Here is an 18,289-nt window from a genome sequence, read left to right on the forward strand (position 1 = left end):
CCATATTTGCTTTCCATTCTGTTGTAAGGAATATTTAGGATTAATATACAGTACAGCTCCTAAAAACAATCACTCAACGATCAACAATCACAAACAATTTTCTTTGAGAAGACTAAAGTGAATATTGAGTGAATTGATGTTTAATCCAATGTAGAATTATTTTTGCTTAATATGTGGGGAAACAAAGTCAATCAGAGAGTCTGCTACAGACCACTGAGAGGTAAGATTAGGGGGCCTGACATATTTCTGTTTCGTAGTAATTTATAATATAATATTATAAATATTAATATTAATATTAAGCAATATTAATACAAAGATGGCTTAAAGATACAACCAAAACTAGTCTAATCATGGCACTTTTCATTTTGTCACAGGAAACATAAAAGTGTCAAAGATCAGTAACAATACTTCCTTTGGCACTTGCAGTTGCTTGGAATTTGCTGGCAGTGAAGTCAAATGTTTCAACGGAAAATAAATAAATGAATTAAAAAAAAAATCAATTTACATATATTAGTTTAAGAAAAACGAAGTCAGAGTGCTTTTAGTAACAACTTGGCAGATGTAATGTAGTGCTAATCCCACACAATGTTCTCGGCTTTAAACATACTTACTGTCTTCAGTAGCAGAGAGTGAGACCATGTTTAAAATTCGGTGTATAAAATTAGCAGAACACAAAGGAACACTGTGGATAATTAAGACAACAAAATGTTAAAAGATATATCTTTTCATTGATTTAATAATAGCACTTTTCAGCTCTAACAGATATTATATACAATCTTCCCTTCATGATGACTGGAAAGCAGCAGTGGTTTGAACCATTATTGTAGATTATCAGTTTGAGCTGCTGTATGTTTCATATGCAGAAAACCTTGAACTCATGTCGGTGATAAAAATTACTCATCTAAAAAAAAATACCACTCACAACACAAGGTGGTACATCTAAGAGACACAACATATTTTCTCTACAGTCTATGTTTTCATTAGTGCTGTTCTGGAGATAGCGCTAAACAGATAGACTTGGCATGCTAGTGGGTGCAAATAGTGCTGAACAATGATGAGACACCCAGGCTATAAGCCTGTAAGATGCCAATTACTGTGCACACTTATTCAATACAGCCTTTACGGTTTTGTCTGGTTTGACATGCAATCTGAAGACCAGCCACACAAGGGGTATTAATGCTTGACATCAAGGAAACAGGTCCTTACAAAAAACGACATGTGTCCTTGAAGATATGCAGCCTGCACAATAAAAGTTAAGGGATTTTTGTTTAGAACAGACTATCAGCACTCAAATGATGAGTATGATAATCTATATTTAATGAAATGTCAGTTCAAGATATGAGATGTCTTGTGCTGCAGAGATGATAAGATATAACACTGGTTTCATTTCACAAAAATCTCACAAGTTGTACAGTTCAGTCCAACCAAAGCAAGGGGGAAAAACAGTGGTATATTTTAATATATCTGAGTCTGTTTCTACCCTGGTTGATCAACTTGATTTGAAATGAATTGTCTGTTTAAGCAGGTGACAGTTAGTGTATCACACAATAATATATAATATCTATTAAACGTAAATCGTCAGTGGTTTTGTGATGTTTAATCTGATCATCATCATTTTCAGTTAAAATTCAGCAAGGTACAAGTCACCAGTTTAATTAAATTTGTGTTCAAAAAAATTCAGGAAATCTAAGGGCAAGAAGCAATGCGACGTACTTTGCATTCCATTGTAACATAAAGTGCAGTTACAATGTAGTATTTATTTACTTCTAATACAGAAACAGGATCTCAAGTTGACTTTTTAGATAACACAATATTAGATAATTATGGTCTGACCGGTGAGGAAAAAAAAGAACTAAACTACAAAATCAGATATCAGACACTTGCAGCAAATTTTACATTACATCACTGCACATTTCCTGTATCTATCGGCACGTGAAGATTAAACATTTCTTAATTCAATGAAAAAACTATTATAAAAAAAAAAACAAAACATAAAAATATGTAAATTCTTTACAGTGGTCATTCATAATGTTTAGATAACTCAAAATATTACTTTTTTTAAACTTCATTAAGAAACTGTTGCGAATCGTATGTCCAGTCGCCTTTTAGAAGCTGATCGCCTTGACTGTGACTCCAAGAAAAGGTGATTGCATTGCATTTCACAAGTGTTCAAGCTTCACTAGAAAACTCTGGGATGCTATTTTGGTGCGTTTTTAAAAGACGCGTCATTACGTTGGTGCAAATTGTGTGGGACTGATACAAACATAAACGGATGAATGTAATACTAAATCGCCAGGGATGTTAGTCTTTGATGAATCCGCTGAAAATATTTTAATTTAACATGTTCATCTTTTAGAATAAGATGCAGAATATTGATAAGCCCCATTATTGCACGAGAAAAAAAAAAGGGGTGCTTACCTTGAGGACTTCTCCGCGCTTGAAACTAAGCTCATCATCAGCAGTAGCTGTGAAATCGTATTTGGCGATGGCCTCCATGGTCCGTATTGTCCACTGGGAAACTCCTAAACTTCGGTTGTGTTTTGAAGACAAAATATAAAATAAAAAGACTTATCCAGGCTTCCGTGACCTGATGATTCACTCCAAGTCTCTTCTTATCCGTCTAAGACCTGTTCCCTTGGGTTTTTGACCTCACATAAAAGTCACAGTAAGGTTCCTGCAAAAGAGAGTGATTGTGATCTCACAACAAGTTCATACTTTCAAACCATATATTGTCCTTATAATGCATCAAAGTTGAATTTCTCCTTGCCATGAACAGCAAAGTAACAGCTAACATTACATGCCCGTCAATTGGGTTTCAGCACTATTATGTTGACTCGTTCACTAAGACTTTTTCTAAAAATGTAAAATGTGCCCTAATGTCTCATGCAATAATAATTACCACTACGAAAACGATAAGATCAAACAAATTGAATAGCACATCAACCAGGTTACGTCCGGTAAATGACTACGAATACAGGGAGACTTGCCAGCGAGAAATCTAGCCAGGCGGGGGTTTGCATGTGTGGGGCTGACAATGATTCATGAGCTACACCTACAGCGGTTGAATTAAATGGATAAAAACACTTTATCTTCTTAAGTTGTTTACTACCGTACAGCTATGAGTGGCTCACACTACTACATGCCGCCTAATGCCATTAAATGGCACGGCGTCCGAGGTGACAACTAAAGATTTAAAGAAAATAACAGCAAAAAGGAATGCTCGATTTTTATATTTTGCAAATAATCTGTACAATCGCGTTATGGCGCACGTTTTGAAGCGTCAAATCGAAAGATGCAAGACGCTTATGTATGAATATTTCACTGTCAATACATAACATCACTTAAAGTGTGACAGTGTCTACTTATTAAACGGCAATTGCAAAAAAAAAAAAAAAAAAAACAGCTTATACCGTCACTTCCAGACAAAGTGATGAAAAAGGGGAAGCTGACACTGAAGTGGAACTGACTGAAATTGTCCTATAGATAAACGGTGTAACCCTTCACTGGATGTTACCTAACAGAAACATATCTGAGCTCGAAACCTCCCAGGAAATTGAGAACCAGATTGTCGTTTTTGTTTTGTTTGCCATTTTCATCCCTGTTCGAGTAAATCGATCCCGTTACAGCAAACAGACTGCGCCCAGTGTTCTAGAACACCACAGCTAGCATGCCGGCTAACAGTTGGTTAACAATAACTACGATGGGAAGTGGCTATCAAACTTAAGTCCACGAATATGTCATAAACATGTAAAACCGTGTCGACACAACCCCACACAACTACGCTGTTGACCGCTGACCGCCGTTTGTTTACGGAGGATCGAGGCCTACGAGCTGTCTTCACGTTGGCAAATGTAGGGAAAAAAGCGAAAACACCTTTTTCCATACCAGGCTGTTGTTGCTAGCTCGGTTGCACATTTAGCCTCAGCTAGCGGTGCTGAACTTGACTAGCCTGTGTCGTGAAAAGGGAAACAGGACACAACTTTAAAATCGAGAACCTGAGCGAAACTCACCACTCGAGTCGTCCCGCCCCGGTGTTTCAACCGTAAGACAGAACAATATCTTTTAATTTTGCTGCTACTCGCTCCCCGTTTTTTTTTTCTTCGGAGGCACCGGGCGAATATGCGGTGTATTGCTTACACCCCGTCCCAAATTCAACTAGCTACTACTAGCATACGCTTTGGACGTTGATTTCCGCTTCCTCCGCTCGGAGGGCCTGCCCGCTGTTGTGACCGAAGCTCCTCCCTGTCAAAACTGTTACGCTCGCCTGCCAAACCCACCGCATAAATGTCACACGCAGCTGTCTTTATTTATTTCCCGCAAGCATGTGGTATTAATATCTCTATATTTACATGAAAATCCATCTTCAATTCAACTTTGGCATTTCCCTTTTCAATATTACACCGAGCGCCCTGTGTTGATTTGTAACGTAAAGGAATTGTACTGGATGCCGTTCTGATATATCCGCAGAGCTGGAGACCTAATTTCTTTATGTCAGATACATCGATGAGGCAAAATTGTCTTAAAATGTCTGTTTTGGTAAACGTGTTGCTGAGCAAACATTATTTGCTGAAACAACTTGAAAACAGGCTTGTTTATTTGTAATGTTGGTGCTCTTCAAGACTGATTTCAGTCATTTGTGGAGAATCGCTTGTAATAACACTGTGTTTATTGTTTACTTTGTCCAAGAAACATTTACAAAACTATTATTATTGATTGATTTAGACTTTAGACTTGGACTCAGACTGAATTTTATTGTTATTCAGATTCCCCTTTTTTTTTAATGTACGTCAGAGCGAAATGTTGCTCTCGCAGATGACAAACAGTAATATTTTCTTATGAAAATTAAAATAAAGCGAAATAGTAAAATAATAAAAATGGAAAGTATCAAAGAATGTACAAAAATATAGTTAAGATATAATTTAACAATATGCTTAAATATATTGCAGGTGGTTTGTATTGCAAAGCAAATGGTATTATATCTCACACTTTCCAGAGTGTGAAAGCAGAACTTGAGTGGGTGAAGAGAGGTTTTTTTGTTTAATTTTTTTTTTATTTTGAGTTCAACAGTCCTTCAGCTTGTGGGAGGAAGATGTTGCTGAAATTTTGCTGTTCTGGTCCGAAGGCTGCAGAACCTCTCCCCAGAGGCCCGGGCGAGAACAGTCCATGGTGGGGTATGGAGGGGTCTTTGCTGATGTTGTGGTTTCTGGTCAGGCCGCGGTTCTTTGCAATGACCTGACCTTTTTTCTTCGCTGTCCTCACCACCCTCTGCAGGGACGTCCCATCAGAGGGTTTGCAGGATTCTGACCATACAGAGATGCAGCTGGTTTTGGACGCTCTCTGAGGGAGAAGTAGGGAGAATTGGAGGGGGAAGATGTGCGCTCCTCATCTGTAGCAGGAAGTGCATGCGCTGCTGGGCTCTTTTTTACAAGAGCTCCAGTGTGTTGGGACCCGGTCAGACTGTCGGTTATCCACACCCCCAGGAACTTGGTGCTGCTGACTATTACCATATGATCATTTTTCTGAACTTTAATCACAGATAATTACAATTCAGTTTCATTTTGGGGCTAAGTACAATCTGTAATAACGTAGACTACTGTAAAATAGATGCGTAATAATTCTGTAAGATACAAAGCTAGTATGCATTTATTAAACAAATTATTTAACCTCAGTGTGAGAGCAGATTGAAGCCCTTGCTAAGACTACTTTTAGCTCTCATTACCTCATAGTGTTCTTCTCCCATTCTTTCTTTCATGCATCCCTGAACATAAGGATTACACTCTTTAATACCAGTATGTTGAAGAAAATGGACACATTTGATGTTTATTAAATCATAAAAAAAATAAAGCCTTTTTTGCACATGTTGATGGACGCCAGCCTTCTGTGGAAGTACAGTAGGCTCTGACCTCTCCTGTACTGTACATTTGTATTGGTAGTCCATTCCAGCAGCACTCCTAGGTATTTGTAAGACTGGACAAACTCCACACAGTCACCGTAGGTGGTCACAAGCTCCGGGTGAGGCCTGGTCCTCCTGAAATCATACACCATCTCCCATAAATTTAATGATCAAGAAAACATAGGTGGATCAAGGGAAATATTAGAGTGTTGTAGTGTGCCTTGGGTTTTTCTCTACGGCAATGATTAAGTCATAGTATTGCGCAGTCAGCCTTTTGATATGTGATTTGTGGCCTCTGTTGTCTATTATGAGCATAGTTTAAAAACTATGGTTGGTATATCAGTGTATAACTACTGGAGCAGACTGGTCCAAAACATGCCAGTAACCTAGCAACACATCTACAAACACACAATTCCACAAGTTTGCTATCTCAAAGTTTATAAACCAAGTTGTTGAGCAGGCACACATTTCCCATTTGATGACAGTGAAGCAAAATTCAATAACACTGATGGATTTTTGGAGTCTTGCATTGGCATCAATACACGGTATCATCCATTCCTCTATGTCCACTGGGAACGAATAGTAGCTGGTGTTGGTTGTAGCATCATCGCCATCAATTTCAGAACCAAACTGTCCTCCAACCCTGCATAAACTAAAGTAACCACAGGTTTGACCAACCATTTTGCTAACTTCCTCTCAAGACTGCCGCTCTAAAAACAGACTAGAGTATCATCAGCAAAAAGACATCAGTTATACAAAAACTATGGGCATCAGGCCTGGAAGACAAGAATCTTAGTGAATCAGTAAAATAAAAACAAAATGTATTTCACCAGGTATAAAAGAAAGATGTGAAGAAATATGTACAAGCATTTTGGTAAAAAGTGTCAGGGATGATGTGTGATAAAAGTGAGAATGACAGGAAGGTGGTAAAAAGTGTCAGGGATGATGTGTGATAAAAGTGAGAATGACAGGAAGGTGTCGAAGACAGTGGTAAGTCCTAGGATGTTGTCTGCTTTCCAGACAGTGGCACTGAGGAGAAGACCGGAGGCAGAACTGGAGGAGCAGAGATGGAGATGCTCTCTTTAGAAGTGAGGTTGTCGGATAAGATCAGGAGTGAGTCCATCAGCGGGACAGTAAGGGTTAGATGTTCTAGAGATAATATGAGACTCAGATGGTTTAGACATGTGCGGAGGAGGGATGATGAAGATCTGGCTAGAAGGATGCTGAGGTTGGAACTGCCAGGCAGGAGGTCTAGAAGAAGACCAGAGAGGAAATTTATTGATGGGGTGGAAAGAAAGTTAGTTGGCGTGGGAGCAGAGAATGCAGAGGATTTGGATAGATGAAGGAAGATGATTTGCTATGGCGACCAATGAAGGGAGCAGCTCAAAGTAAAGAAGAGATCACTTGATGGGCTTAAAATACAAGATGGTTGCCGACACTGTCAGTGAGCAGCATCTTCCAGTGGAGCTCAGCACAAATCAAGATGAACAAAATAGATACAGTTGTATGCCGTTGTATAAACCAGAACAATTCTTATGCTAGACAAGCCCAGTATGTTTGTGACCCTCCAATTGCTGAAGTAGCTGACACAGAAGCCAATAAATCGGATCCATCGCAGTATTTTACAGCAGATCAACATATATTAGGCTGACCAAACAGTTAAAGAAAGTTAGTTAGAATCCATTCAAAGCTTCAACCAAAAGCAACTGGAGGCAAATGTTCTCTTTTTTCAGTTCTACATCCATAACAGGATCAATCGTGTATTGACTCTGCTGCGTTCTGGCCACAATTTCCAATATAGACCTTCCCACTTGACACACAAAAGAAGATAATTACAACATTCTGTATGAGTTTTGTTGTATATTAAGAGCAAATAGCCGATGGACATCACCACCCTACAAACAATGTTATGGTTTTAGTTAGCACTGCCTCAACATCTGTTCTGAAGGCCCCTGAGGTTTCAGTTGTTTTATCAGTGTCACTACATGTTTGAGGAACAGCCTTTTTTCTTTCTTCTGCTGTCACTTCTTTCCAAGAGGAGGACTGACATGTTCATCAGCAGTCAGCTAGTTAAGATGGTTCCCAGGGAGTAGGGCAGAAATACTTCTACTATGTATTCATATCAGAGATTTGTTTTTTGCACTTTGTTTTAGCTACGAGACCACAAGAGAGACTCCAAGCTTTGCTACAATATTACATTAAGAGAATTCGAGAGAGAAAAAAGGAGATAATCCGAATTTTAAACTGATCTCTGAACAACTAAAATGAACATTTAGCACATTATCTTTCAAAGAATAAAGTTGTCTTTGCCATTGCAGAGGACAGGCTGTGCAGTGCAATGACATTTGGTTTTAAGCCCTGGAACATGCTTTGTTGATATACAAGGAAAGAGTAGAACAAATTATAATTTCAGCATAATGTAGATTACCTACCGTACGTCCTGTGTGGCTGCAGGGTCCGCTTTACTGCGCAGTAATCTCAACTTCTTTCGATCATCAGTGACATTTGCGAGTCATACGCCTTCATCAAGGTGATCAAGCCATTTCTTCTTGGGACGTACACGTGATCCTTGTTCTCTCGGACTCAGGCACAGGGCAGTCCTGGCCTCGGATATGTTGTCACTCCATGTGCCACATGGCTGTACCACAGTAAATGGCCATAGGAAATCATGTTGTCAGGCGCACAGGTTTTGACAATGCGGGTGCTTAGAAACTGAGTCTCTGGACGAAAATCTTTATCCTGAGTTTTGTCTTGGGATGTGAGTGCACTGAGAAGAGTCCAAACCGATGCCTAGCTCCATGTGACGTTGGAGCCGCTCACTGTTTGAGCCAAGCTCTCACTAGTCCTTGCTATCAGGTTGGTGCCATGTGGTGGGGGTGATGAGGTTTGGCCAGCCAGGTGTTTAAATATTACTAAAAATACAAATCTGGCAGAATATACAGATCTAGTGTACAGTGTGGTGAGATATGAATGTAAATGTAGCTAGCTTAGGAGTAAACAATAGTGTCATACTAAGGTCAGACATTTTTGATGTGTACAGATTAGACACATTACATTTGACACGTCGCGGGGCCTTACGAGGTTTATTCAACTGTAGTGAAATGTCAGTTTTTTTAACTCTGCTTTAGAATAACATTGGGCAAAGTCACTCTGCTGCCGGCATTTGCTTGTCATGGTCGATCAATTTCATGATGTGCATTATTGACGCGTCAATGAAATAGAAAACAATCCTGAAGCTAGTGCTCGTATGACAAGCAAATGTATTCGCACCTCAGTGATGTACATCATTTATGCTTGGACAAGTTGTTGACTACTTATGACTGCTGTTTTTCACATTCAGTATTGCACCCTACCACTGTATTATGCATAATAATAATTAAAATATACCAATTAAAAACAATTATTATACACTAATTCAGAGTGCCAATGGAATTCAAAATCACTTTTTCATTTGTTTATTGTCTAGTATGCCAATCCTGCAGTCAGGGCTGCAGTGGGGCTAGAAATCTCCAATTAACCCACTACATGTTACATACTATGTAACTGTGTTACATTGTTTGATTGCAATTATTTACGATGTCATAGAAACCACTGAGTCTCAAACAGGTCACTCATGTGATGACCTCATTGCCGAGCATTGTGAACTACCACAGTTGGTAAGCTTAAATTTTATCGTCTGGCCAGGATACTATTGGAAGAATTGAATTTTTTTCCAGTTTGAGATTGGTGTCCTCCAGCTGGAAATAGCATGCCCCTCTTTCGACAAAAAAAAAAAAAAAAAATCGTATCATATAATGTTAGTTGCTTTTACATTAGCATAACAATATCTCCAGTGAATGAAGTTTCATAATTGATGTGGGAGTATCCAAACTTGTGATATTCCAGGATTGGATCTTGTCTGTTATTGTAGAGGCATCACATCCAGCCAGAAATTAGTTTGTTTTGCAGAGCCATTGATTTGCCCATTGATTCATTTATTATCTATATCTCTTATCCTGCACGCAGGGTCACTTAGAGTCCCATCAGTCGCCAGTCAATCACAGGGCCGTACATCGAGATATTCACCCTTTCATTCACATGTCGTGTGGGGAAATCCAATCGTTCACTCTCTCATTCACCAGGTCTGAGTAATTTAGGGTCTCCAGTCTCCTGCATGATTTTGGACTGCTTGCATGACGGCTCTCAGTGCACATCAGTGCGTGGGAAATGGGTGAATGTAATCTAGTGTAAAATGCTTTGAAACTGCAAGGTCATGAAAGTACTCTATAAGTTGAGATAATTTTCCACAGCAGTAATGAGTGTGTGTCAGTTGTATAGAAACCTGAGTATTAAACAGTCTTGTCCATTTTTGAGTCTGTGTCAATAACATAGCAATGTAAGTAACATTCCAGACACTGGTTATCTGGAAAACTGGGTTGTCTGTGTCGAGACCCAGTTACCTGATGTGATTTGTCAGCCTGACGCAAACCCTTGCATTGAATGATTTGGGCAACACTGATTTCATTTGTCAGAAAAGCTGTATTTAATGCGCGGTTTATAAAACCCCTGTCATGATAAGTAGATGTTACAGACAATCCAGTTTTGTGTCAAACTCAAAACCCCTTACTGAAAACAGTCTGATATGGCGTGACACATTTTGTTATTTGTGTTTGAATCTTTAAATTTCACAATAATGTAATTGGATACAAAATGCATATTTTTAAAAAAAAGTTAGTAATAAAATATAATCTCGTCATATGTTTGAAATGATGTCACACAAACAGTCGGACATCAAGCCATCAAGTCATTTTGGTGGTTAAACAGTATTATTGTATGACAAGAACATGCTTCACAATGACAGTGTAGATAACTGATTTCAAGTCTTGTTAAAAAATGTTGATCAGTCCAAAGAAAAAACTGAAATGAATGAATTGACAAACAATATATATTATTATTCCAAAAAATAAAGAAGTATCTTATGTCCTTTATTTCTGCTTAGTGTTTTGCTCCCCTTCCTCCTCCAGCATAAATAAGCTGACTCAGTTCAAAAACCAAAACTGTGATTACGCAGTGGTATCAAAATGATGAATTAAATTAAAGTTCAACCACCGGCTGTCAGAAACGTAGCTACTTTATTACAGTTATAATTAATAGGTCAGAGCATAATCACTGCAAGGACTCATCACTCTCATTTGGATGCAGAGAAATCAATGTGAGTCCACATTGTGGATGATCCCATCACTTTTCAAAATATGTCAGATGTGTCAGATTGAGAATTACCTTTTAACTCTTCTGGTAAGTTATTATTGCAAATTGGATGATAGATGGTAGCCTATCTAGTGCTTACAGTCAAATATATAAAACAGAGGTGTTTAATGAATGGTTTGTTAAGTGACCAAAAAGACACTTTTAGAATTTTAAAACCATTTTTAAATCCCTCCTTGCAAGTATTTATACCAATGAAGTAATTTTTCCTTGTCAGTGAAGCCTTTTGGGAGGTATTCTCTCTGTTAAATCACCTTCGGGTTTTTTTTTAAAGATGTGGGTGATTTGACTTGTCAATCAATAGTTTTGTCCCCCAAAAAACAGTTTGGTTCATTATGCAGAAACACAAGCACATATAATATATGCACCCCCCCCCCCCACACACACACAAAATAAGGCGAGTGAAGTCATTTTTAAATGAATGGTTCCTTCATGACTCATTATCTTTATATGAAAATGTGTTGCTTAGTAGCCCACACAGTAGCATTGCTAGTCATTAAAAAGCACTAATTCATGCCTTGTTTTAGTATGACCATTTACTACAACTACATACAACATATATTTTGAGTCTGGTATAATTTGGTCAGTTTGCACTTAAACATTTGCTAGAATCATCAGCAAATTATGTATTTTCTTATTCATCACCATAAAAAACAGGTATAAACATGACAGTCTCTTTGTCTCGCAAGAAAGTTTCCTTTATGCTCAGGTCTAACAGTAGTTTTAGAGCTTTTATACTAGTACTTTCAATAAGTTGCCAGAGGTGCTGGAGCCTATCCCGGCCATCACTGAGCGAGAGCTCAGTGATGGTCCAGTTCACCCTGGACCGGTCGCCAATCACTCATAGGGCCACATAAACAGACACACAATCATTCACTCTGTCATTCTCACATTATGGAGACATGCTACCATTCATACAACATACAGAGACAGACAGATATTCACTCTGTCATACACATTTCATATAGAGATATACAACCATTCAGTCTGTCATCCATGTCATATTGAGACATAAAACCAGTCCTTACCTCTTGTCAAAATCTGTCTTACCAACTGGACTTGAATATCTTCATCCAGTTGCCACCACAAGAGGATTTTTGTCAAGAATTCATCATGACCTAGATGACTGAGAACCTTCACAATCATTCCTTATCCCATGGTCATGCCATGTAGATATACAACCAGTCACCATCTCATTCGCAGTCCATATAGAGACATAGCCCCGATCAGTCTGTCTATAACATCATATAAAAACGTATAACCATTCACTCTTATTCATGCCTCTAGGGAAATTTAGTATTTACTGCATTTTTTTGGGCGGTGGGAGGAAACCGTAAGAGGAAACCCATGCAGACGCGAGGAGAACATTAAGACCCTGCACTAAAACTTCCACTGTCGGAAAAAAAACGGGGATATTCTTGCCATAGGAGCCAAAGCGCTAAGCGCTGCACCACTGTAGTCTGATTGATTTAAAAAAATAAAACACAATGGAATGGAGGGTGACCTTAGAGTAGCTAAAGATACAAAAGGGATTAGGTCAAATTCAAAAAGGCTGAACTTGTTATCTAGCGATAATGATGGCGCCGGGCTAGGTGAAAGTAATTTAAGTGGAAGGCTTGAAGGACTGGATAAACAGTCGGCTGCTGCATTAAACTCATGACATAAAATACTGACAGTAATGACTTCTCTGATATTGCAGATGCGTTGAAGGAGAACTAAGAAAACCCTTCCTCTTCTGTCTTTGATATAAGAAGTGCTGAAAAACCGTTTTTAAGGCAGCCGAAAGGAAGGAAGGAAGAGTCCTGATAGTGTCTGAGGTCAGTGTTGGGCAGAACTGAACGGCAATGCTATATTTTCTAATTTTATCTTCACCTTCTCTCCCCAGCAACACAGGTTCCAAAGTAATGGAGCCCTCAGCCCAGTTACTGCGGCATAAAACCTGCAATTTATTACAACTCCAGGCCAGGAGATGTCTTTGACTATTAAGTCACTACAGAGAGTCATCAAAAGGTGGTCTTATCACAGGCGAGAGAACTGCCGGACCCTCCCCATTGTGCGACGCAGGGCTGTCGGAGGCATGGAGGATGCTCCTACATCATTACTTGAATGTGCGTATTATGTGTCCCCAGCTGGAGGGAGACAAAAACACAGGACAGGCTGTTATTCACTATACGGCCTCTTTGTTGGCAGAGGGGGTGGCTAGAGAGGGCCACTTCTCCTAATGGCCCCTGTCTGATGGGATTTGAAGCCATTCCTTGATTTTAGGAGCGCCTGTGAAATAGGGTTCCTGGTCGGATTCCGACGAGGGGCCTTACTGCGTGGAAGCTCTATGTTCTCCCCTGTGTGTATGTGGATTTCCTCCCCGAAATCAAAATACGTGTGGGAGGTTTACTGGAGACCCAAAATTGTGAATGAGTGAGTGAACATTTGTATGTCAATATGACTTATGAGTGAAAGTGAATGGCTGTATGTCTCCATATGTGGATACATATGGACCAGTCACCAGTAGACCGCTCCAGTATGAAACCCACCTCTCGCACGATAACAGCTGGGATAAGCACCAGCCAACCCCCACCCCCCACCCCGGGGCCTTGAGTGTCTAGTGGAATAGATGAAGAATGAATGAATCATTCATCAGTCATCAGTCATTCAGTGAATGATGATAAGCGGAATAGATTTGTTCATTATCTATCGGGGATGCGACGTTCTCATTCACATGTCTTTTGGACTGTGAGAGGAAACAGGAGAACCCAGAGGAAACCGGGGGTGGGGGAAGAACATGGAGACACGGAAAGGTCGGAATCGAACCAGGAAGTGACCTTCCCGCTGTGTGGCAGGAGCACAAACCACTGCGCCGATTTGAATCACCATCCTCAAGGACTCAAAGATTCTAGGTTGGCCTATCCAAACAAGCTGCCACTTATTTTATTTCATTTGTGCACTTTCCATTTATTAAAGCAAACTGCTTTTGAGCTATTATCTCTCTCCCTCAATCCTTTTTTTTGTTGATTCCATGAGTGGTCAGTTATTTATGTGGTTTTGAGCATTTTCAGTAATCAACCAGGGGGTGTTTCTTCCCGGAGATTAAATTTAATTCCACCGATGTGCCGATGTCGCCGCTGTCTCACACTCTCGATGGTGCACGAGGTGGTTATGTCCGACAGCTATCAGAGCACTAAACACAGAGAGTAAACACAGCATTCATGAGAACCCTTCAGTGTTGGATAATACAGAATAAGGCATTAAAAAGTGTTTTATGACAAATAACAAATGTGCTACGCTCTACGCTCAGCAGAGAGGTCTGAGGGCTGAACAGTCATTCTGGGCTGTCACAGAGGCACTTTTAACAATTAAAACAAGACAGAAAAAAACAATCATCATGATTATTATTTCTGGTTAATTATTATCGGGTCTAGTTTACACTGTATGCTGAGACAGCGCTTCTCCGCAGTTTCAGTTTAGCAATGCTGGACCAACACCAAGTATACAATAAAACGTCCTCAGTGTTAGCACCAAACGCCGTTCAAGTCAAAAATAATGCCTTTCATTGAATTAAAAATGTTGGCTCTTATTTATTGAAGTTCCCGGGCAATGCTCTTTCATTGAGAATTGAAATAATGATCTACCTAATGTAATTATCTTCTTATTTTTCCGTGAATATATCACACATTGGCTACTGTTTACGTTAAATACATATTTAAAAGCCCGGCTCGTTGACAGGACTGTGTCTACCCAAAGAGCTGGTACTGTATTGTGTCCTCTCCAGAGTGGCATAGCTTGGCTTGTCTGACAGCAGGATGTGGTGGCCTGGAGTGGCTCCCATGTTGTTGTTTCTCTGCAGGGATGCGCATCTGCGAAACGTCAGATCCAGCTTAGTCTGGACGTTACTGGAACTGTGTGCATGCTTGATGTCTCCAAGTCCATGAGGCTCTGTCTTCCCATTCACTTGCTGCAGTTTGCCGTTGTGTAAGCTGTAGCTGGGGACAGCCGTTCTCCCTTCTAGTGCAACTGAGGTCAGAGTTCCATTCGAGAATGACTTGTTAGCCAAGTCACTTCTTGCCAACTTTCCTGGCTGCCTGTGACCATTCACATACCCGTCTGGCTCTTTGTTCGGCGACCTTGATGTGTCTTTCTTCAAGAAAGCCGGTTTGAAAAACGATAGGAGACTGCCATGACTCCAAACCTCTTGCCCTCTTTGGCCCCTTTGGTCCTCATGATGGACCATCTGTGAAAGGTCTTTTTGCTCTCTGGAGGTCCCCCCTATTTGGACCTTGGTCCTTCTCAGAGTTGTGTCTCTGCTTGGTGGAGCACTATGGCTCATGTGACCCCCTACAATGCCCCCTCTGTTAAGCTGCACATCCAGGGTCCTGCCCTGGTCCTGCTTCACTCTCTTAGATGACCTTTGTCTAAGAGAAGCATCATCCCAGCCTTTGGCATTGTTGCCGTTAGCTACCACCTGGCTGCTACTTCTTTCTACACAAGGTCTGCTCTGTCCTTCTGGTATTTTGGGGGAGAAATTGTCTGACCTGGTTGTGTCTGTACAACTTAGGCTACCGCCACCCGGTGAGCTGCAGTTGTGTCTGACCTCGGAGGCTTTTTCCTGGGCTTTCCTTTGAGGCGGGGTTGCCACTAAACCTATTATGGGGTTTTTGGTACATCGTGGACGGCGCCCGGACTCCAGGTACTCCACCAGCTCTCCAGGCTGGGTCCGGGCTGAGTTCTTGATGCGATCCTTGGCACCAAAAGACCATCTCAAAGGGAGCTTTTTGCTCAAAGACTTGGACTTTGTTGGTGATCTCATGCTTACACTCCTCCCTTGGCTACCACGGGCAAATGGCTTGTCGTCAACTCCATCTGTCGGAACAGAAATCAATAAAATGCAGAACTTTATCCAAATTTATGACAAATCGGTTGCACCTCTGCCTCACAGCAAATAAGTCACTGTCTGATTCCAATTGGGGATCTTTCTGTGTGAAGTTTGTATGTTCTCCCTGTGTCCCAAAAACAAGTAGGTTTGTTGGAAGCCCTAAATTGGGCAGGCAAGTGAATGACAGAGTGATCGACTGGCAACTGATCCAGGGTGTACCCTCTCACCCAATGACAGTTGGGATAACCTCCAGTACCCTTGCTGCCCTGAGTGCTGGATAAGCAGTGTAGACAATGAGTGAATGAATGACAAATATCATTTGGACATCTCGAAATGCAGCTCTTCCTTCCTCTGCCAATAATTTTGATGAGCAGCTTGTAAACCGACATCGATTAAGAGTATAATCAAGGCATTGTGACATTCTGAAAGTTGAAAAAAATGCTCAATGGCATTTTCAAATATACCTTGCTATGTAATAACATGAGAGCTTATTTGGAAAATGTGTGCAGGCTCTTAATGTAGTATGTACAGTAGAACTTTACACTTTAGAGCACTGAGCGTACCAATACTTATCGAGGTGGGTGATTTGAAGTGCAGAGAAGAATATGCCCACGCCTCTCAATGCTGCTGGGCCAATGTATGATATAAAACTAGCACAGTCTATATACAAGTAAATATCTGTTCCATCTGTTGAAAATGTTAATCCGGAAGCGTGCTCTCTGATAATGTCATATGTGCCTTTCCTGTTCACGACTGTTATCAGTGGTTGGCAACTTTTGGTAAACTCTGTATTTCGTCTCGTGGTGAAGACTCAACCTGCCCACGCAGGCAGGCCACATAAAACCCCAATTTCAATGAAACTCTCACGTAATATTAAGGAAAGAGTTCATCATTGGGCTTAAAGCCGCCCCCAAACCTGGAATTAATTTTTCAACAGTCGTCATGGACAATGCCTGAATATGTCTACTGCTTCTGAAGGGTGAAGGGCTATATTCAGACATCTTCAGTTAAAGGGGAAAGGGTGCATTTCACACCTATGTGTAATTTTGGGTCTCCTACATGTTTTTAGACTCCAGGAGGAGACCAGAGAGCCCAAAGGAAACCCACGCAGATACGGGGTGAGCAGGAACTGAATCAGGAACCTTCTTGCTGTGAAGGTAGGGGTGAGAATAAACCAAAATGAGATTGATGTGATAGATCACATAGTCGTACAGATCACGCCCACAGCCCAGGGTTTACTTAGATTGCTATAACCTATAATAGTAAAAATACGTATAATAAAAAAAGTCACAGTCTACATTTGAAAGTTCATATCCAGAAAATGTAAGGGTTGTGAATGTTAATGTGTGTTACAGGAGTTTTGCATGCATACTCCTCCTGCAAGAAATGATGTTCGTATGTCCATATGGTTACCAATGTCTTCTGCTTTTAAGGGTTCCTCTTCCAACGCTGGCAACTCAGGAGACTCCCGGTGCTGCCTGTGCAGCGGGTCTCCAGAAGATAGGCTGTCTTTCTCTGTGCTCCCACTGAGCCGTACCAGCCAGTGCTGGGAAGCAGATGTGCAGATGGAACCTTCAACAAAGTGAAGAGGACAATTTTGCTCATGGGTGAATGTTGGGTTTCTATAAATAATTTTGGAGAGCATTGGAAAGCTAAAAACTCATTTGTAATGATAGGCACCCATCAACGAGAACAAGAAAACTAACCGGCGGCTGGTGAATTGGCTGACCAAGGGGGGATGGCGTTTCTTCTCTGATAGAAGAGGATGTAAGCCCCGCGCGTGCACACCTCCCCCTCTGGAACAGGCTCCACGCTGCTGTCGTCGAAGCTGTACCAATGCCCGTCTACAGAATTTTTACAAAAGGCTTCAACAGTAAAAAAAAAAACAACAAAAAAAAAAACAAGAAAACAGTGTTAAGTTAGAGAGAATGTGGAAAAATCAGTCAAGCGTACACATATGCTAGTTTGACTAATATTCCAGTCGTAATCAATACGTAATAAAAATTTTAATAATATGTTTGTGACAACTGAAATATTGTTGTGATTGTACTTAATATATATTTATAATCAGTTGAAAACTTCTTTAATTTACATGTTAAATGTTACAAGCTAACAGCCAAGAGACTTGAGAAAGACCTGAAACTTTGAGCAAAACAGATAAGAGACTACAATGCAAAATCACAAATCTTGAAAAAAAAAGATCAAATTAAACCCCGTTAGCATTGAAAAAATTATCGCCAAATTTAACTCTGAACACAATTTGTACCCCGATTTAATTTATAATT

The 18,289-nt window shown here is 40.3% G+C and overlaps 2 protein-coding genes across 5 annotated transcripts in view; both read right to left on the minus strand.

Annotated features, from left to right (window-relative positions):
- grb2b (growth factor receptor-bound protein 2b) overlaps nt 1–4,222 on the minus strand; it is a 40,975-nt gene extending 36,753 nt beyond the window's left edge. Inside the window, exons 1-2 of one of the 2 annotated variants that reach the window (XM_086170933.1) lie at nt 4,011–4,222; nt 2,419–2,527 (exon numbers count right to left, since the gene is read on the minus strand). In XM_086170933.1, coding sequence (XP_086027059.1) covers nt 2,419–2,496 — 78 coding nt within the window. In that variant the 5' untranslated portion in view covers nt 2,497–2,527; nt 4,011–4,222. Of the gene's footprint in view, nt 1–2,418; nt 2,675–4,010 lie in introns of both variants that reach the window. The other variant, XM_086170932.1, reaches the window with a different exon arrangement.
- Nucleotides 4,223–10,391: 6,169 nt separating this feature from the next.
- usp43b (ubiquitin specific peptidase 43b) overlaps nt 10,392–18,289 on the minus strand; it is a 65,998-nt gene continuing 58,100 nt past the window's right edge. For 2 of the 3 annotated variants that reach the window (XM_086170438.1, XM_086170436.1), the window contains exons 13-15: nt 17,711–17,869; nt 17,418–17,576; nt 10,392–15,991 (exon numbers count right to left, since the gene is read on the minus strand). In XM_086170438.1, coding sequence (XP_086026564.1) covers nt 14,835–15,991; nt 17,418–17,576; nt 17,711–17,869 — 1,475 coding nt within the window. In that variant the 3' untranslated portion in view covers nt 10,392–14,834. The remainder of the gene's footprint in view (nt 15,992–17,417; nt 17,577–17,710; nt 17,870–18,289) is intronic. The other variant, XM_086170437.1, reaches the window with a different exon arrangement.

The sequence above is a fragment of the Fistularia commersonii genome, chromosome 23 (genome assembly GCF_037954325.1).
Source record: "Fistularia commersonii isolate RoL2024-O1a breed Wild chromosome 23, RoL_Fcom_v1.0, whole genome shotgun sequence".
NCBI lineage: Eukaryota > Metazoa > Chordata > Actinopteri > Syngnathiformes > Fistulariidae > Fistularia > Fistularia commersonii.